Source organism: Leuresthes tenuis, unplaced genomic scaffold, assembly GCF_036924035.1.
Source record: "Leuresthes tenuis unplaced genomic scaffold, fLeuTen1.0.hap1 SCAF_24, whole genome shotgun sequence".
NCBI lineage: Eukaryota > Metazoa > Chordata > Actinopteri > Atheriniformes > Atherinopsidae > Leuresthes > Leuresthes tenuis.
Window position 1 is genome coordinate 22,539,421 of NW_027325378.1, and position 21,690 is coordinate 22,561,110.

The 21,690-nt window shown below is 39.7% G+C and overlaps 1 protein-coding gene across 1 annotated transcript in view; it reads right to left on the bottom strand.

The window, feature by feature from the left end:
• Positions 1-21,690, bottom strand: part of plppr4b (phospholipid phosphatase related 4b) — a 64,441-nt gene that overhangs the window by 7,565 nt on the left and 35,186 nt on the right. Inside the window, exons 3-5 of the mRNA XM_072378127.1 lie at positions 7,132-7,261; positions 6,619-6,814; positions 560-617 (exon numbers count right to left, since the gene is read on the bottom strand). Coding sequence (XP_072234228.1) covers positions 560-617; positions 6,619-6,814; positions 7,132-7,261 — 384 coding nt within the window. The remainder of the gene's footprint in view (positions 1-559; positions 618-6,618; positions 6,815-7,131; positions 7,262-21,690) is intronic.

Here is a 21,690-nt window from a genome sequence, read left to right on the forward strand (position 1 = left end):
TCTGTGTAAATGTGGTTTATACAATAAAAATGTGTTTTCAACAGATCCTGCTTTGCAAATAAGTTAGACTATGTGAGAGTGCCTTTTATAGTTACAGAAATGACTACCTTTTAAAAGCTGTGACTTAATTCATGTGTTACTCTGTGTCAGAAAAATATGTTTAAGGTGTCTTTCAGCATGAAAGTTGACCAAAAGCACATATTCAGCTGCACAAAAGAATCGTTAAAGCAGAAAGACCCATCTTGTTTAAACTGGTCAGCAAAATCCCATTGAAAAAGTTTTAGAGCAAGCTTAAACCTGCCACTGCCAAAAATCTTAAAAATCTAAAAAAACTTTAATGCATGCAACAGACTGCCATAAGACTGATGTGAGAAGCTGCCAGCTAGAAACCAGGAATGCTTAAGAGCTGTAATTATTACCAAGAGCTCTGAAAACAAACATTAATCAAACATTTTGTGTTTGTATTATTTTTTCTAACATCCTTGTCTTGTTTCTGTTATTCTTTTGATCTGTAACCTTGGGCATTTAACAATCAGCAAGAGCTTGAACAATTGCTTACCGAAACATATACAGCGGCGAAGGATGCAAGCGTAGCATGCTGGGATGGAAAGGATTTTCTGAAACAGATGAAAGAACAGAAATAGACTTAGCCAACATCTTGTATGCATGAGTCAGTTACGTAGGAGGAAAGAAACACAAGCATGATGAGATTTATCAAACACGACGGTACATACATATTATCATGTTATCATAGTTCAAATCACTGAATTTAAATGCCTTTTAAACGTGTTCATCTACCAAGTCTTCTTTTTTTTTATTATGATTATTATCATTATGTGCTATATGTTCTATGGTGTTGTGTGTACCGTATAGTGTAGCCCAGCAGGGAAAGTGAATGTGGCCTAGTTTTTCAATGAGCTCCATCCCAGTGACCTACTTCTGACAACTCTCATTTTCAGTCTTCTCCTCATCTTTACCCCTAACTCTGTGTGAATGTGAATGAGTGTATCTTGGTGCATTCAAGCAGTTGTGTGTATCGGTGTGCCTTCATTCCATTTTCATTTGCAACATCTAAGGGGTCATAAAAAATGTATTCGCATATGAAAGCTGACTGCACTATTTCTGAGGAAAATGACCCAACTTAAGAGCAGAAATAACCAGGCTAAGCATAACTGCAAAAAACATATACTACTATGCTCTTATGAACATATTACAATATATTTTGAGTACATTATTTCAAAGTCATCAGTTGTAAATATATAAGAAATTACATAATCAGAAATTTACCCTGATCACGTTACCTACTACTGTGGATGACTTGCCATTGCTTTGGAATGGGATCTCTTATGTAACGTGGTGTCTTGAATCAGTGTGCGCATATCAAGCCTTCTCTGCGTCATGCAGGTTGCAGGGCATTTGCCTGCGAATTGACCTGATACCAGTGCATCCTGTAGATGCCCAACCACTGATGTTGAGTGCTAACCTGTGCTTTGTGCTGATACAAAAAAGCCACAAAAACACAAAAGCGACAACACATAAGCTACTACGGAAGTGAGCAGAGCTCAGGCCCTAGCGGATGGACTGAGGAAGAATGGGAGAGGTCCGCTATTATAAATTTGCAATGTTGTACACTGTGTTATGTTTAATAAGAGATAAGGATGGGTTAGAGGTACGGGAATGATGCGAATGCTGCTCACTTCCATTGTAGCATTACTTCCGTTGTGGCTTATGTGTAATGTTGGGACTTTTGCATCCATGTTGCAGCTTTTGTGTTGTGTTGCATCTTTTGTGTTATGACTTTTGTGTTGTGTTGCAGCTTTGGTATTGTGTTGAACCTTCTGGCCCACTATATTGATGTGCTAGGAACAATAGGTTACTTGGGTAGATGGCATAATAGAGTAATATCTACATGAATGCCTGGACCCATGTTTGAGCAATAGAACCTTGGATTCATGTTATTTACTTCACCTAGCTGACTGATGTACAGTATAAAAGTTTTCCCTATGAACGAGAGAGTGTCTTACCTGTGCCTTCTTTTCAGGGACAGTGATCTGACTGTTACTGTTTTGTTTTTTTCTTTTGTTAATGCAGTCAGCAGCATTAAAGTGCAAGGTGTACAGTGTGCAGACTCAACAGTTCAGCTGGGCGTCTTCAGGGATCATGTAGGTGCTGACAGTGAAACCTAGATTTTGGCTTACAATTGCACAGTCATTACAGTAAAAACGTCATGTTTTGCTATTCAACTGAAGCAGTATTTACCCAATTTCAAAATATTTTTATTGATGATTTTTTTTAAATCATATGTAATCCTGTAACTAGATAGATAGATATATCATGAACTACTTATTATCAACTAGGCTGTTGTTTAAATAAGACTCAATACAAAAATGACATATGTCATGTATAATAATTAGTGAATTTGTAGTCGTTTTAAGTGCTACATTTGTGCTTAAGGATTGCCTCCAACATTAATCATGATGTGCTTATGCGAAATGGAGGCAGATAGGATGATCCGCAGCCCTTCTGGTAAAATTAGTTAATAATACCCTTAATGAACAACTGGTGCAGCAAAACAGCTTTCTGTTCTGCTTTAAAAATTAGACTACACAGAGAGTAGAAAACACTATTTCTGCCAGGAGCAGTAGAATATATTCTAATATATTGTGCAACAAAAGTTACATATTCTTAATGCTTGGGTCAAACATTGCTTCATCCCAATATGGACATTTTATTCCAGCTCATGGGAATCATTCTCCATTTAGGTTCCTGGTTTTATCTGAGACAGGTTTATGGAGAGAGATACACAGACAGACTCAGTGGGGATGACCGTTGATCCAAATAATTTCCTCAATGCTTCCTGATCATACCGAGTGAATTATATAGTGTTGATTAAGAGATGAAGATACACCACTTATCATTTGTCACTTAGTAAATGATAGTGAGATCACCATGGTTTGGTCATTGACTCAGACCTTGATTACAAGATAAGGAGCAGAGCTCTCTCAGTTCACACAAACAAGGATACTTTAATGATGACTGAGAGAACTAAAGGTAATGTATTTTACCTGGCAGGAACCCAGAATTACTCTCAATTATTTGATGAATTTCTATTTACAATTTGAATTAAAATTCCCAAATTATGGTTACTTTTGAAATTGATTTTCTGACAAGGACTTGTGGAGTAAGTTTACCGGGCCCCAAAAGTTATAGAATAAAAAGGCATGCTGTCGAAAATTAAGGCATGCTGTCGACAGTTAAGGCATGCTGACGAAGGCGTGCTGTCGAAAATTAAGGCATGCTCTTGACAATTAAGGCATGCTGACGAAGGATAATATATGGAAAAGTACCAACGTTTAGCTCTGTGTAAGGACGAGTCAGGCGTTAGGGTCATGGAAAGTACCTAAGGTCAGTGTCGAGTCACGCATCAATGCAAACATTGTAAAACAGGAAAAAATGGATGTAGAGGGGAAGTCAGGAGTAGGGGGAAGGACTATTGCATGAATAAAGGTTTTTAAAAAAAGACATGACTAAGGGCCCTGCCACGGGTAAGCTAATTGATTAAAACCTAACGGTGGAAGATTGGGGAAAACACGCCATATGAAAGGAGGGGCCCGGGGAGGAGCGTCCACAGGCCCAACTTGTATAAAAGACGGGACTTACAGAAGAGTTTTCAGACTTAGCCCGGGCTACTTCTCATGTATGGTCGAATTGTAACTCTGCAATAAAACCCATCATTGGACCGTGAACCAGCTGAATCTGTCTCATCTTTGACACTTCGTGACTTCTCATCTTTAACTACTGAGTATAGCACATTAGGTAATTTGGACTCCACAAAAGTCACAACAGACTGACATAGATAACAGATAAATTCCAAAATGGTCCTAATAACAAAGTTAAGAAGAGACAGCCAGGACAAAAAAATAAATAGCCAGGCAGTCTAAAATTTGAAAATTTAGCTTCCACGATAGGTATTTTTAAACTAGGGGAACTAGACTAGGGGAAGGAGAACATATGCTATACATATTCCATTGTTTATTCTACTACACAGTGTTGCCTTGTGCAAATCTCTCTTTATATCTCTGCATAGGTATTGCAGGATATTTATATTTCAAACTCTTTTAACTGTTTAATGTTTAACGAAAAGATTATTCGTGAAATGGCGACACAACAAGTAAACAAGGTTGTGAAGTTTAGAATAATACCCTTTAACAAAATTACAATCTGTGTACAGGTCTTTGAAGGTTGGTACACCCACAATGTAGACTTTTAGAGGAAGAATTTGTTTTTCAAAACAGAAAAGTTATATACAGCATGGCATAAATTTCCATTGCTATGCTGATGATACTCAGCTGTACTTATCTATGAAACCAGATGAAAACAATACATTGGTCAGACTACAAGCATGTCTTAAAGACATAAAGACCTGGGGGACTCAGAACTGTCTGCTTCTAAATTCAGACAAAACTGAAGTCATTATCTTTGGACCTGAGCGCTTCAGGGAGAAATTGTCTAGCTATATAGTTACTCTAGATGGTATTTCCTTGGCTTCTCGTACTACAGTGAGGAACCTTGGAGTTATTTTTTTAACCAGAATTTATCATTCGATGCACATATAAAACTGGTTTCTAGGACTGCCTTCTTTCACCTTCGTAATATTGTTAAAATCAGGAACATCCTGTCTCAGGATGATGCAGAGAAACTGTTCCATACATTTGTTACTTCATGATTTCGACTACTGTAATTCTTTATTATTGGGCTGTCCCACATATTCTCTGAAAAGCCTCCGGCTGATCCAAACTGCTGCAGCCAGGGTTCTGATGAAAACTAACAGATCATGTTTCTCCATATTTAGCTTCTCTTCATTGGCTCCCTGTTAAATTCAGAATAGAATTTAAGATTCTTCTCCTAACATATAAAGCTCTAAATGACCGAGCTCCATCATATCTTAAATATCTCATTGTAAGATATTTTCCTAACAGAGCACTTCGCTCCCAAACTGCAGGCGTACTTGTTGTTCCCAGAGTTTCTAAAAGTAGAATGGGAGGCAGAGCCTTCAGTTATCAGGCCCCTCTCTTGTGGAATAAGCTGCCAATAAATGTCTGGGAAGCCGACACCCTTTCCACTTTTAAGATTAGGCTTAAAACTTTCCTTTTTGATAAAGCTTATAGTTAGGGATGGCTCAGGTGATCCTGAAACATTCCATAGTTAAGCTGCTATAGGCTTAGACTGCTGGGGGACCTCATCTGTCACACTTTTCCTCACTTTGCTCTCTTTTCCCCCCTGTTTAATTTCTCAAATGATATTATGTACATGTGACATTATTGTGGTTATTAACTTGCGTTACCCTTTGAATGGTGTTATGGTGTCATGTTTCTTCCTTTCCTCCTTTACTATCTCGTGGATATGACTGAATATCTGAACCAGCTCAATGTGAAAATGCAAGGCACAATGTTTGCATTTGAAAACAAGCTGGAACTCTGTATTGTGGATATTGAAACAGGATGTTTACTACACTTTGAAAAACTGAAGATGCGTGCACAGCAAGTGACCCCGTTCAACATTATGATCTCCTGCAGCTAGCTGGCTTCACATCTAATCTCCTGCAGTCATTCAAAGCATGCTTTGGAGAATTTCGTGAGCACACTGATCTTTTTAAGTTCATCACTCATCCACACAAGTGTGCAGTGGATAAAGCCGACCTGAGTTACATCCCTGGTGTCTCCATAAGAAATTTTGAGCGAGAAGTTGCTGACCTGAAGGCCTCAGATATGTGGGTGAATAAGTTCAAGTCACTGAATGAAGATTTGGAAAGACTTGCATGACAGCAAGCAGAGTTGGCGAGCAAAAAAACTTCAACACGCAGACCAGCTGACTGTCAAAACTTGGAAGTGCTTCCTGTCGCATACCACACACTGCAGCGTGTGAATATTGCTGTATTGACTATGTTTGGCTCTACGTATGCATGTGAGCAGTCATTCTCACATCTAAAACACATCAAGACCAACCTACGATCATGTTTAACAGATGAAAGCCTCAACACCTGCATGAAGCATTACCTCACCACGTATCAACCAGACTACAAGCCCTCAGCAAAACCAAGGAGCACCAGAAGTCAAATTAATGGTAAGAAGTATTTTATTTATTATTGGTTAGCTTCAGTATAACAACGTTTTTAAAAAGAATAAATTCAGAGACTTATTATACTCTAAAATTGTTGGTCAAAAAATACACGCATTTAATTGTATTCAGTGTTAAAAAAAAAATATTAAATGGCTCTCGCGGAAATTCATTTTAAAATATGTGGCTTTCATGGCTCTCTCAGCCAAAAAGGTTGAAATAGACCATGTGATTGACAATCCTGCGTCTATGAGTTGAAGACAAGTGATCAGCACAAAAATGTCCTGATTTGTGCATCGTTATTTGATGATTTCTTGGAATTTACCAGCAAATTAAATATGTATTTATGTATCACAAATCTCATCAAGTAAGTGCTTTTCCTCAGAACAAGACAAGATTTTCTGATGTTCACATATCCATCGTAGTTTCTCTGAGGGGGTTTAAGGAGAATTAAAACACATTTCCTTGTTAAATGCAACATATGAATCTTTTGTTCCTCACCTGCCCTGGTTGATTGCTCTGGGGTCTATTCCTGAGCAGATATCCTCCATGACATAGGGGTTCTGCTCACAGGTGACATTAAGTGTGGTATAGTTGGGTTTACACACAGTGAGGAAGTAGGGTGTTGGATAGCCAGTCATCAGTTGGAGGATATCGGTAATAAGGGCAGTGGCACAAAGGCCAAATGCATGAACACCTGAGGGCAGAGGGTGGGATGTGAAAGCAGGAAAGAAAGGTAAATGAGACAACTTATAATGTTACATGGGCAGTCAATGTGTATGTATGGTTGCATCAAACGTATGAGAGTTGCTTTAATCTTTACAGTTTCATTGTAAAACACACATGTATACACAACTACCACAAAAGTCTGGTTCGAGAATTTGCAAAAAAATAACATTAATTAAGTGGATACTCATTCTGTGGACACAGACCTATTGTCGAAAATGTATTTTGCCTAAAAGTGGCAAGTGAGTAGAGGTCAGTGTGTGGAAAGAAAAAAATTAATAGATGTACCAACAAAGCGGATGGCTCTGCGTATGAAGGAGTTGAAGTTGCAGCCAGCAGCATTGATGTTGGCCTCAGCTCCAGCACCACTCTTCTTTCGAGAGAGACAGCAGAAGAGGATTGCTTCTCCAACCATTATCTGTTAACAAAGTGACTTTTGTTAGATGTGTTTACAAGTAGATGTTGGTGATTCAATGCCCACCACGGGGATGAGGACAGATTTGTCTCCTCACTTTTTAATCTCATCTGTGTTTATGTGTGTGCGTTTATGTAGACTTGCTCCTTCTGTGTAATATGCACAAATATACTCTTTTCCAGAGGCATGTGGTGTTACAGTAGGAAACCTGACTGTCTGAAGAGCAACTTTCAAGAACTCTATGTTTCTCGACATACATTTCTCAAAGTATTCTATATATAAAGGAGCATGGAAAGAAATAGATATCTAGGGTTGGAGAGAATAGGTTTGGATCACCCGATTTGACTGTCATCAGTCTATTCAATGGACATGTTACCACACATCAGTCCCATTTATATAGGCTAGTAGGGGCCTACTAAACCTACTGGTAGGTTCAGAGGCTGTTATCAACCATTTCTATCAGTGGGCCATTATTTCAGTGAGCCAGTGGGGGGAGCACTAGCGGAGCCCCTTCATGGCAAGGGCGCACAGAAAAGAAAAGGAAAAAGTACAGAAGAAGAGTCAGCATTACCAAAAAAAGGAAAAAGTACAGAAGAAGATTAAACATCAATTCAAAAAAGAAATAAGTGTTTTAGCATGTTCAGTCTATAATCTTTATGAAACGAACACATAATTTGTCATTATTAAGTCCCATTAAAGTGCCACTAATTTGTGCTGACAACGTCTATCGAATAGACTGATAACAGTCAAATCAGGTGTTTGGATTGAGGAAATAAGTGAACATAGGATAGATGAGGGAGAAAGAAGGCAGCACCATTGATAGATGGTAAAGGATTATGAGCTTTGAGAGAGGAGCTCTAAGAGAACTGCACAATACTGAAAATTGCACACTGTACTGGACTCACTAAACTAGGATTTATCTGAGAAATGTAGACCACATTTTTCTCTTTCAATGCAGAAGTAGACATTTTCATTCCTGATCCTTTAATGGGGGATTCTTTTTACAAATGTTTGGATGGCTATTAAGAGCAAATGCATTTTTTATTTCTGTGTATGGCAGTCATCACTGTGGGGTATCGCTAAAGTGATATAATCTAAACGTGTCAATGATAACACATAAAGTGTACACTGAAATACAAAGTCCCCCCACCAACAGAAGTCCCTAACATTAAACTGGAATATGCCATGGTTCTAACATCAAAGAAAATCTTCAAACTGGAGATATTTGAAGTTGCTTTATGAATGTGCTGTGATATCAATCAAGTATTATCACATTGACAATGTTGACCATCACTGTGACTGACCTCAACAACGCTCAGACAAGCAAGGAAAGAGGTGCTGTCCCACCTCTGGTGCTACTGCTATCCCCTCTTATCTCTTGCTATCCAACCATTTTCTCCTGCTTATTTGGGATCGGGTCACAGAGGCAGCAGTCTGAGCAGAGATCCTCAGATATCTCCCTCCCAAGCCAAGTCCTCCAAACATGTCAAGTGATATCATTTATCCAGCGAGTTCTGGGTTTGCCCCGAGACCTCCTCCTTGGACACAATTTAATTACTTCACCTTGGAAGTTTCCACAAGGCATTCTGTCCAGATACCCAAACCACCTCAACTGATCTTGTCAGTACAGAGGTGCAAAGACTCTACTCCCGAGTCCCTTCTGGATAACAGAGGAGGCCCTTCCACCTCTTGTTTTAGTGATTTCATTATTTTGGGAAGAGAGAGGGTGGCAAGACATGCAACAAAGTACAGCACAGATTAGACTTGAATCTGGACTGGCTGCAACGAGGACTTCAGCTTTAGTACATGGGGCACCCACTCAACCACTTCAGCTACACAACACGCCTTTTGAGCACTTTCAATACTATGCAATCCCTGTGCAATTACAGTCTACAATGGTGCCACCTTAGAGGCAGGCAGCATGCTGTAGTGGCTCTGGACATACTGTGCGTTTCTTTGAATCGTCAAAGGAATTTCTACTGAGCTTTTTTTGTGAGGGTGCAGATTTCTGGAACATTTTTCTGTACTGGTTGGGATGCTGTGCTGCTGGAGGAACTACTGATGGCTTACATTTTTACAACTGTTGTAATGCATAAATGTGGCAATAGGCAAGCTATTAACCTGTTGGAGCATGTTAAGATAACCGATAGTGGCTGGTTCACTGAGGAAGCTTGAGGCAGAGTCAGTGCAGACCAACCGGGTTTTCATTCACTAACACACATCCAAATGACAGGAACCTGTGCATTACTACCCTCTGCAGGGCATGTAGCCCAGGATCATAGCAGCCTAACCAGCTCCTGATTTTAACTGACTGCCTTTTAAAGCCAAACCAAACATTCTGTGCTTCCAACAGTACAAGTATTCTCAGTTCCATCTGAAGAGGGAGCCATCAAAACATCTTAAATTTCTAATAAAATATCAATTTGTTTGGTGACATAATTTCTTACCTCACTGTACACAATTCATCATATGGGAGATATTATGCTACACCTTCATTACACCGTAATGGAGACCTTCTTTACAGAGCAGCTAACTGAGCTTTCCAAAGCACAAGTAATGCCTAGAATAAGACCCCCAAATCAAGATGAGTTGAAATGTGTATGTCTTGGTCGTAGAGTGGGAATGGAGTGGAGAGAAATGTTAAAGAGGGTTAAAACATATCTTCCATTGATTGTAGTAGGAGGTTTGGGATCACTGGCAGAAACACCCCAACCCATTCATAGCGACCTTTGAAGATATCTACTACACCTTCCTCTCTGCTACACTTAAACTTTCTACAAAATTGTCAAATGATTTATAATTCATTTTGTTATCTATCTATAACAGTAGCATATCTTTAATAATGAATACTTCAGCGATATAATTTACCTTCAGGGTTTAATAAAGTATTATTGAATTGAATTGAGTTGAATTGGACCTAGTGGCAGACTTTGTGAAATGGTGTAAGTCGAACCACCAGCAGCTGAAAAGAAGCTTCCAAGACCAAGAAAATCGTTATCGACTTCCAGAGGCCCAGGGCCAAGTTTTGACAGGCTACAAGTGGATAACAAATACTGGATTGGTCAGTTGACATGAGTATATTCTACAAAAACATAAAGAGTCGGTTGTACTTTCTGGGGCTGTTTAACATTTGCAGCAAAAATATTGCTAATGTTTTAACAGTCAGTAGTTAAAAGTATTCCCTTTTGTGCAATAGTTTGTTGGCATAGAGCTAGAGCACATTGTATCTGTTGTGAAGAAAGGAAAACTAAAAGAATGCTGTCCATCATGAACAACTGACAGGCACCTTGTGAGTTATACTTTCATGAGGCAGAGGAGCTCGTTTAGAAAAAAGTCTGCTGTCACTGTCTTGCACCACTGCCAAACTGAGGAAGTATTTTGTCCTATGGACCATACAGCTCTTCATTTACTTTTTTGGTAAGTTGGGGAAGATAGCAGACTTAGCTTGAAAATTCACTGCTGCCATGACAACCATGCCAAAGATACTCAGCTGATGTGATTTGAATAGACAAAGTTGTGTATGTGACATGGAGTACGAACTGGTAAGAGAAACAAAACAAACTCAACTCCACACAGCTAGATAAGATGCTGCCTGTCACAGCGGTAGCTGTGGTGTGGCTCGGTGAGAAGGGAGGACCCGGATGCAGATATTTATAAAGAAAAACTTGATTTATGAAGGCACCAAGAAAAAGTTCGGCTAGGCCGGATTACAAAAAAACTTAACTTCAAACATGAAAACTAACAAAAGAAAACACAGCTTGAACTATGAAAAAACGTGATTATGACTATGAACAAGAACGACAATGACCTGACATGACCAACCTGACAACATGAATGATAGTGAGGATCTGGCAATGACGTGAGGGAACTTGAAAACTAAATACTGTGGGAAGGTGATTGGTGATGGAGTGCAGCTGAAGGGGAAAGCAAAGGTGACTTGAGTCACTGATTAGCAAGAGTGACTGAGGGAAAACATGATAAAAACTAAATACTAAATAGAAACCTAAAACATGAGAATCCTAAGGTCATAACAGAGAAATCAAAAACACAAAAAACCCACAGACGTGACACTGCCTGGCTATACCTAAGTTAGGAAGTTGTTACTCAGTTGTTTATTTGGCAATAAGAAGTCAGACATTGATGTTACGTTGCCGTGTTTCAAGAAGCTAAATGTAGCCTACTGTTCTGTTATGCACGCTAGTCATACACAGTATTTAGCCTAGCACATTATTACAGTAGTTGTTAGCCAGTAAATGAGCTGCTTATTAGGGCCCAAGCTGTGAAACAGCAGAGGAAGGATTTAGTCTTATTATTCTATATGCATTGGACGCGATTTATGGTGCATTCGCATACGCGAAAACTCACAAATTTTGTCAGGCTTTGTGTACACTACGGCCTAGTAAAGTTGCTTCAAAGGGACTATTTAGCGCCCCCTCCTGATGAACTAAATGCATGTGTCGTCGGGGTTAGTTTTGCGTAACTGGACGAAATTCGGTATACACCTTCGTCAAGCCCAGACGCACAAAAAAGCCTGGGATGTCATGGCCCCGGTTCCACAGGAAGTCTGCCATTTTGAGTTGAACATGCAAATTGGTGCCATTTTGCCTTTTTCCACACCTCACATTTGATTGAACTCCTCCAACATATTTAATGTTAACGGCTTCTAACTTGGTGCGCTTACTCTTCAGCCAAGGGGGATTAAAAGTTGTGATCAAATTTTCCAAATTCTAAAAGGTGTGTCCGTAGCAGACCCTCAAACTTTAATGACTCGCTTCTGCTCGCCACAAAACACAAATTCACTTATAACTTTATCATACATTGTCCAATCTTTTCCAAACTTCATTGGCTTGCCCGGGACTCTGCCCTGACTGCGTACATATATGCATACTTGCATTCAACTATAACGCTACCTGCTGGTGGTTGGAAACGTCACTCTGTTTCCACACCTTGCATATGATCAAACTCCTCCTACAGATTTAATGGTAACGGCTTCCAAACTTGGTCATGTTACTCTTCAGCCATGGGGGATTAAAAGTTATGATCAACTTTTCCAAAATCTAAAGGTTGTGGGCGTGGCAGGGTGGCGAAGGTTGTGTTATGGCGTTTGCGATTTGATAGCCATATCATCATCTCAAGGTCATGAAACTTGGCACACACGTCCACGCTGACGACCTCATACGTATGAAAAGAATATTGTGTGTGGCCAGAACAAAAAAGCTCTGTAGCGCCCCCTACAAATTCTCTAAATACCCCTGCCATTGGGCATAGATTTGCGTAGGCTGGCGAAATTCGGTATATGTCTTCATTATGCTCAGGCACACAAAAAAGCCTCTTGACATCATGGCGCCGGGGCCAGAAGAAGTCGGCCACTTTGAATTGAATCTGCAAATTAGTGCCGTTTTGCCACGCGTCGCATCAAACCCCTCCTTTACCCCCTCCTTCAGATTTAATGTTACCAGCTTCAAACTTGGTCAGGGTACTCTTAAGCCATGGGGGCTAAAACGTTAGGAGAATCTTTTCCAAAGTCTGAAGTTCAATTCAATTCAATTCAATTCAATTTTATTTATATAGCGCCAGATTACAACAATTGTCATCTCAAGGCACTTAAGTAATATAGTCCAATTCAAGCCAATTGGAATTCAATTCATTGTAATCATAATCCAATTAATTCATATAGAGCCAATTAAAAAAATTAATATCCTAGCTAAGGAAACCAACAGATTGCACCGAAACGTGTCTTCAGTCCAATCTCCCGTCCTGAGCGTGCCTGTGGCAACTGTGGAAAGGAACGACTCCCTTTTAACAGGAAGAAACCTCTGGCAGAACCAGACTCAGGAAGGGTGGCCATCCGCCTCGACCAGCTGGGGTTTGAGAAGACAGAAAAGAGGGAAAAGAGGGGGGAAAAACACCATAACGCCATTCAAAGGATATCTGTTGGAACAGGGAAACATAGGTTAATAACCACAATAATGTCACATGTACATAAAATCAATTTTGAAATTAAACAGGGGGAAAAAGAGAGCAAAGTGAGGAAAGGTGTGACAGATGAGGTCCCCCAGCAGTCTAAGCCTATAGCAGCTTAACTATGGGATGTTTCAGGATTACCTGAGCCATCCCTAACTATAAGCTTTATCGAAAATAAAAGTTTTAAGCCTAATCTTAAAAGTGGAAAGGGTGTCTGCTTCCCGGACATTTACTGGCAGCTTATTCCACAAGAGAGGGGCCTGATAACTGAAGGCTCTACCTCCCATTCTACTTTTAGAAACTCTGGGAACAACAAGTAAACCTGCAGTTTGGGAGCGAAGTGCTCTGTTAGGAAAATATCTTACAATTAAATCTTTAAGATATGATGGAGCTCGGTCATTAAGAACTTTATATGTGAGAAGAAGAATCTTAAATTCTATTCTGAATTTAACAGGGAGCCAATGAAGAGAAGCTAAAACTGGAGAAACATGATCTCTCCTGTTAGTTCTCATCAGAACTCTGGCTGCAGCATTTTGGATCAGCTGGAGGCTTTTCAGAGAATATGTGGGACAGCCCAATAATAAGGAATTACAGTAGTCCAATCTTGAAGTAACAAATGCATGAACTAGTTTCTCTGCATCACCTTGAGACAGGATGTTCCTGATTTTGGCAATATTACGAAGGTGAAAGAAGGCAGTCCTAGAAACCAGTTTTATATGTGCGTCAAATGATAAATTCTGGTCAAAAATAACTCCAAGGTTCCTCACTGTAGAACTAGAAGCCAAGGAAATACCATCTAGAGTAACTATATAACTAGACAATTTCTCCCTGAAGCGCTCAGGTCCAAAGAGAACAACTTCAGTTTTGTCTGAATTTAAAAGCAGACAGTTCTGAGTTATCCAGGTCTTTATGTCTTTAAGACAGGCTTGTAGCCTGACCAACCTGTAGGTTTCATCTGGTTTCATAGATAAGTACAGCTGAGTATCATCAGCATAACAATGGAAATTTATGCCATGCTGTCTGATAATGTTACCTAATGGAAGCATGTATAAAGTAAAAAGAATCGGTCCAAGCACAGAACCCTGAGGAACTCCATGACTTACTCCAACGTGTGAGGAAGATTCTTCATTTACAAGAACAAACTGGAATCTATCAGATAAATATGACTTAAACCAGCCTAATGCAGTTCCTTTAATCCCAATAACATGTTCAAGTCTCTGTAACAGAATGCTGTGATCGATCGTATCAAATGCAGCACTGAGATCCAACAGGACAAGCACAGAAACAAGTCCGCTATCAGAAGCTAACAGGAGATCATTGGTAACTTTCACCAGTGCCGTTTCTGTGCTATGATGCACTCTGAATCCTGACTGAAACTCTTCAAACAGATTATTTCTATGTAAATGATCACAAAGTTGAACTGCAACTATTTTTTCAAGAACTTTGGACAAAAAAGGGAGATTGGATATAGGTCGATAATTAGCCAACACTTCTGAATCAAGAGTAGGTTTTTTAAGTAAAGGTTTAATTACAGCAACCTTAAAAGTCTGAGGTACATATCCTATCAACAAAGACCGATTGATCAAATACAATATGGAAGTGTCAATTAAGGGGAAAACCTCCTTGAACAGTCTGGTTGGGATTGGGTCTAACATACAAGTTGATGGTTTAGAAGAGACTATTGCTGTTGTTAGCTCAGAAAGATCAACTGGACAGAAGCTGTCTAAATACAATTCAGGTTCGAAAGATACTTCTAAAGCTCCTCTACTTGATGATACATCAGTGATAATAATGGGAAGGATTCCATTAATCTTCTCTCTGATAGAAACAATTTTATTGATGAAGAATCTCATGAAATCATCACTGCTGAGAGTTAAAGGAATACATGGCTCAACAGAGCTCGGACTCTTTGTCAGCCTGGCAACAGTGCTGAAAAGAAACCTGGGATTATTCTTATTCTCTTCTATCAATAATGAATAATAAGCAGTTCTAGCTTTACGAAGTGCTTTCTTATACGTTATTAAACTATCTTTCCAGACTAATTGAGACTCTTCTAAATTAGAGGAACGCCACTGTCTCTCCAGCTTTCTTGCAGTCTGCTTTAACGCACGCAGCTGTGAATTATACCAAGGAGCCAACCTCTTCTGACTGATTACCTTCCTTTTCAGAGGGGCAACATTGTCCAGTGTTGTACGCATTGAAGCTGTAGTGCTGTCAACAAGAGAGTCAAGTTCTACTGGAGTAAAATTTAGGTAGCCATCCTGTGTCATATCAGCACATGGCAGTGAAGAAAAGGATGATGAAATCAACTCTTTAAATCTGGTTACAGCATTCTCTGACAGACACCTTCTATATGTAGAATTCCTCTCAGAAACCGTGTAGTCAAGTAATGTAAATTCAAAAGTTATTAAAAAATGGTCAGACAAGACAGGGTTATGAGGGAACACTGTTAACTGTTCACTCTCAATGCCATAAGTCAGCACAAGGTCAATGGTATGATTAAGGCAGTGAGTAGGTCTGTGAACACTTTGAGAAAATCCAATAGAGTCTAATATAGAATTAAAGTTAATATTTAGGCTGTCATTTTCAACATCTACACGAATATTAAAGTCACCCACTACAATGACTTTATCTGTACTCAGCACTAACTGGTATAAAAACTCTGAGAATTCAGAGAGAAACTCAGAATAAGGGCCAGGTGGACGATACACAACAACAAACACAAGAGGTTTTTGTGATTTCCAATCTGGGTTGGAAAAACTGAGAATCAGAGATTCAAAAGAGCTAAAACTAATCTTGGGTCTAGGACTGATTAGTAACCCTGATCTGAAGATAGCTGCCACTCCTCCTCCTCTACCTGTGGTTCTAGGAACATGAACATTTAAATAGTCAGAGGGAGTTGATTCATTAATGCTAACATGATCCTCCTACTGCAGCCAGGTTTCTGTAAGACAAAATATATCAATATGATGATCACAAATCAAATCATTCACTAACAGAGACTTCAAATGGAGAGATCTAATATTCAGCAAACCACATTTAATAGTTTGATGTTTTTGTTCAGTTAAAGTTTTTGTTTTAAATTTTTTTTGCACAAGAGGATTTGCTCCTTTTGTGTTTTTTGATTGAGGGGGGGGCAGCATCAGGTGGGAAGCCGCAGAGAAGTGTGTAAGACTACAACTCTGCATCCTGGTCTCAACCCTGGGTTGTCATGTTTTTGGATGACTAATAAATTCGTCCATATTTCTAGAAATTAGAAGAGCTCCTTCCAAAGTGGGATGGATGCCGTCTCTCCTCATCAGACCAGGTTTTCTCCAGAAGGATTGCCAATTATCTATGTAGCCCACGTTGTTTGCTGGACACCATCTAGACAACCAGCGATTGAATGAGGACATGCGGCTAAACATGTCATCACTGGTCAGATTTGGCAGGGGTCCAGAGAAAACTACGGAGTCCGACATTGTTTTGGCAAAATTACACACCGATGCAACATTAATTTTAGTGACCTCCGATTGGCGTAACTGGGTGTCATTACCGCCGACGTGAATAACTATTTTACAGTATTTACGCTTATCCTTAGCCAGCAGTTTTAAATAGGATTCTATGTCGCCCGCTCTGGCACCTGGAATGCATTTGACTATGGTCGCTGGTGTCTCTAATGCCACGTTTCTGACTATAAACGTGGCAGACCCTCAAACTTTGATGACTCGCTGCTGCTCACCACAAAACACAAAGTCATTTATAACTTTTGCATACATTATCCGATCTTCATCAAACTTCGTAGACTTACCCGGAACTCTGCCCTGACTGCAAACATATGCACATACTCAAACTTAACTATAGCGCCACTTGCTGGGGGCACATATGGTCAAACTCCTCCTACATGGTTACAGTTTCAAACTTGGTCTGATAACTTTTCAGCCATCAAATTTTCCAAAGTCTAAATGGTGTGTCCGTGGCAAGGCGCCTAAGATGGTGTAATGACGTTTGTGGGTTAAAAGCCATGTAATCATCGCAAGGTCACGAAACTTGGAACACACATCCACGCCGACGACCTCGTACGTATGTAAAGAAAATCATTTGTGGCCGGATTTCTCAGTGGCGTCCTCTACGAACTTTCAAAAACCCTGCTGATGATGTCTTCATATACTTATGCAAGGCCCTAACTACCATTGAGGACACCGAGGTCGTGTCCCCGGTATCTATTTATTTAGCTTAAATTTTGGTGATTTTATATTTGAAGAGCCAAGAGTAGCACGACTGTTTAACAAAATAGCGGCTCAGTTTCGGCACACGTGCTAGCGTCATCAACAACATGCACTGTCGCTATGGTCTAAAGTTACAGTAAAGTCTCATGTCTTACTGCCTGGGCATAGAGATAGTTTTAGGAAATATCACAAGAAGTTAATTTTATTCAAGTTACCAACTGCAACTTTAACCCCATGCTTAACTCCTGCTGGTGCCCAGAGTCAGGATTAAACAATGTGAGGCTGCGTTTCAGTTTTATGCTCCTAAAATCTGGAACAGTCTTCCAGAACATGTGAGACAGGCCTCAACTCTGACAATGTTTAAATCTAGGCTGAAAACAGTTCTATTTGGCTGTGCATATGACAACTGAAAGTATTTTATCTGCACTCTTCGCTTTTAATTTAATTAATTAGTTATTATTTTTTGTGTTTTATGGAATGATTTTATTTGCCCTCTTGTGATTTTATGTAGCTGTGAAGCACTTGTGTACGAATTGGGCGAGAGGGCGGGGTACACTCTGGACAGTTCGCCAGTCCATCACAGGGTGACACCTACACAAACGAGACAAAGAACCACACACGCGCACTCCTAGGGACAATTTAGCGACAGTGCTAACCACTACACCACATGCAGCCCATCTGATTAATTAACCTACAGTCTTAATAGTCTGTTTCCCTGTCTAATTGGCCGAATGATAAAATAATTTGCGACTGTCAAAAAATGAGCTGAATGACATGAACAGGGTTCAGATAAACTCTAAAGCAATTCATGCTTTACTGCATGATGTGCAGGTATCATATTTGATAATTATCTCTGACTCCATAGGAGTCCTGGGGGAGGAGTGCACAAATTAATTGTGGCAATTTAGGGATTTTTTTCATCTGGTTTTGTTGCAAACTGGGATTTAACCTGATGATTAAATTGCACATCTGGCTGGAATTCAAGCTGAGGTTTGGCTTGGACTGTGACTTGGTCTTGGCCTGCGGTTCATTGCTTTGAGTGATTGAGTGGATCTGCCCCCCCCACTCCTCTTTCTATGATATTTTTGCATTTTGGATGAGCTAAACTCCCTTCAAACCTGTAAGGTCTTGACAGCAATTGAGCAATTGAAATCTATATATTTGGATGTATTCACATCGCATGTATTTCACATTTTTGCATTGTATGGCTTACATAAAATTTGCTCTCTCAAAGTTTTTTCTGATCTTTTGATCAACTGTTATACTGAATACTATTACAATATACTGTTGTTGATAGTCAGTTAAAGATAGTGAGAAACTATTCACATCACTGTTCTACATCAAATTACAACATTGCTGTTGCTAATACCTAAAAATACTGAATCACTATATCTGAATCCCTATATTTATATAATTCTAAATACATGGGCATGGTTGAATGAGAGCCTCAAACACACGCAGAAAACATGGTTATCTTGCCATTTACTATACTGAATCCTGTTAAAGTTCCCAAAAATCCAAGAGCAGGAATTCGGAATTCTTCTAGCAAGAAGCTGTGGTGATTGTCAGTTCAGCAGCTTAAAAAAAAATCAATGCACCAGCACAGACTTTCATTTGTCAGATATTTCATCTTGTATTTCAGTTTTCCTTACTTCCTGTTTTATTTTGTAGAGTTTCCTCCATGTTTTTTCTGTTAAGTAAACCACCTACGTTTAGGTTAGTTCATTGCAGCAGCAGGGGAAGAGTGAATGTATAGTTAGCGGTTTGTTTTTGTTAATGACAAAAGGTACATTCAGAAAAGCAAAGTTTTCAAGAGTTCTTGAAAGTAGAGAGGGGCGCCCGTGCTCTGGTAGCAGTTGGTAGGTCATTTCACCAGCAGGGGACCATAGATGAGAATATTATGGAGTGCTGCACTCATGGTGGTGGCAGGGCCATGGAGAACAAAGGAGCGGAAGGGTAACACAGGTCTGCATGAGAGTGATGAGGTTGGTGTGATCAGACTATATATAACTTTGAGGACAAGCATTCGTGATTTGAATATTAAGTGAGTAGCAACAGGTAGTCAGTGTAGCTCAATGAACAGAGATGTTGTGGTGTAAGTTCACCGGGCCCTTATAGTAATAAAATATGAAGAAAATGCTTACGCAAATTAAAGCTGGAAAGAACACATAATGAGGCCATGGAAAGTACCAAAGTTTAGCTCTGTGTAATGTCGAGTCAGGCATTAACGTCATGGAAAAGTACCAAGGTTCACACTGTGTAGTGTCGAATCATGCATTAATGCCATGAAAGGTACCAAGGTATGGCCACGTCAAGCAGTAATACAATGTACATGTTATCAAGATAGTAAACAGGAGATATGGATGTAGAGGGGAGGTCAGGAGTAGTGGGAAGGACTATTACATGAATAAAGGTTTTAAAAAAGACAGGACAAAGGGCCCTGCCACAGGTAAACTAAATAATTAAGACATAACGGTGGAAGATTAGGGAAAACACGCCATACGAAAGGAGGGGCCCGGGGAGGAGCATCCGCAGGCCCAACTTGTATAAAAAAGGGGAACCTTCAGAAGAGATTTCAGACTTAGCCTGGGCTACTTCTCATGTATGGTCGAATTGTAACTCTGCAATAAACCATCATTGGACCGCGAACCAGCTGAATCTGTCTCATCTTTGATACTTCGTGACTTCTCATCTTTAACTGCTGAGTATAGCATAATAGGTAATTTGAACTCCAAAAAGTCACAACAATTGGCGAGCCAGCCAGGAGGAAGTGACGACACCGGAAGGCCACGGGCGCTGGTTGGAGGCCAGGAACCCCAAAGGGCCCACATATCCACCAAGAACAGGTGAGATACCAATTCTTTTATTTTTCCAAATTCATGGGGATCCAGCCTCCACCTAAGCTCCAGTGGTCAGAAGGTACTAATACACTATCCTAAACAACCTAGTACGAGCAGAGTAACAGCTGGTGATCGGTCCACGTGTGAATGATTGTGTGAAAATACGACAAGTGTGGAATGGATAAGCTCCAACAATGCATATTTAACCTATTGATTTGTTTGTGGGCTGTTATGTCACTTACAGGTCTTGGAGTTGTAAGTTATGTGCTGGTAAGGTATATGAAGGGTGAAGAAGGAAGGTTTAATCAGACAGCCCCATTGACTGTCTGATCAAGAAGGTCGCAGTAAGTCAGTAAAGAAAGCAACAAGAAACTGAGTTGAAACTTTGAAGGACAATCGTGTTTTTTGGCTATGTTGTTGATTAAATAATTGTATTGGTGACTAAAATGCTAAGGTAAAGCATAAGGATAAAGTACCGCCTGTGGAGACGTCAACCACCGTGCCTTCTCGAGGGGTGGTCCAAGGCAGGGAAAAACTGTAGAAAACAGTAAAGTACAGCGAGTACAAAAAAAAAGTAACTGTTGAAGGAATAGACTTGCAGTTAACAAAAGGATTGATATTTTTCAAAAGAAGTGTTGTAAAATGTTATTGTTAATGTGTAATAGATTAACAAAAGGTAAAAAGTATAATTGGAACAGTTGTTAAAAGTGCCAACCAGGCATATAATATAGGTGAAAGGGTGTCTATGTTGTAAGCATGGTGCATAAGCCTAAATAAATAAGATATGATCACTAGAAACATTGTAGTGTGACGATTAACACACGATAGGTGATATCATCTCTAAAGAAATTCCAATTAAGCATAAAGCAGTTAAAATAATTATTAGTAAAGTGACAAAAAGTGTAACAAAAATTGGGAAACACTAAAGTGCACATATCGGCTCTGCATTGAATAGAGTGGGGGCAGTGGGCAAGAAAACAGGTGTAATAAAATACAAGATAATAAGTAGCCACACTACCCCGAGGACTGCTGTGAACTGCCATAAAACATGGGAGCCAACAAAAGTAAACAGAAAAATTAGATAACACCTGCAAAATTAGTCATGGTTACTCATCCAACAAACGGACGCAAAATTCTCAAATGTATGAAAAGTTGGCACAGGATGACATCTGGTAAAAATCGATGGCCTCTAGAAGGCAGTTTTAATCCAAGGTGCTGCGATGAGGTGGAGGAAGAATTAAGAAATAAGGACAAAAGGTATGATGTGACACACATGAAGAAAAAACAGAAGAATGCTGAGCAGAGAGACATCCTACAGTATTTTAGAGTAGAAGCCAGCAGAAACCCCATGTTGAATAAAAACACAGGCCCCAGACCACCACCTTACAACCCTGGTAGAGTGGGACAATTTGTGCAGCTA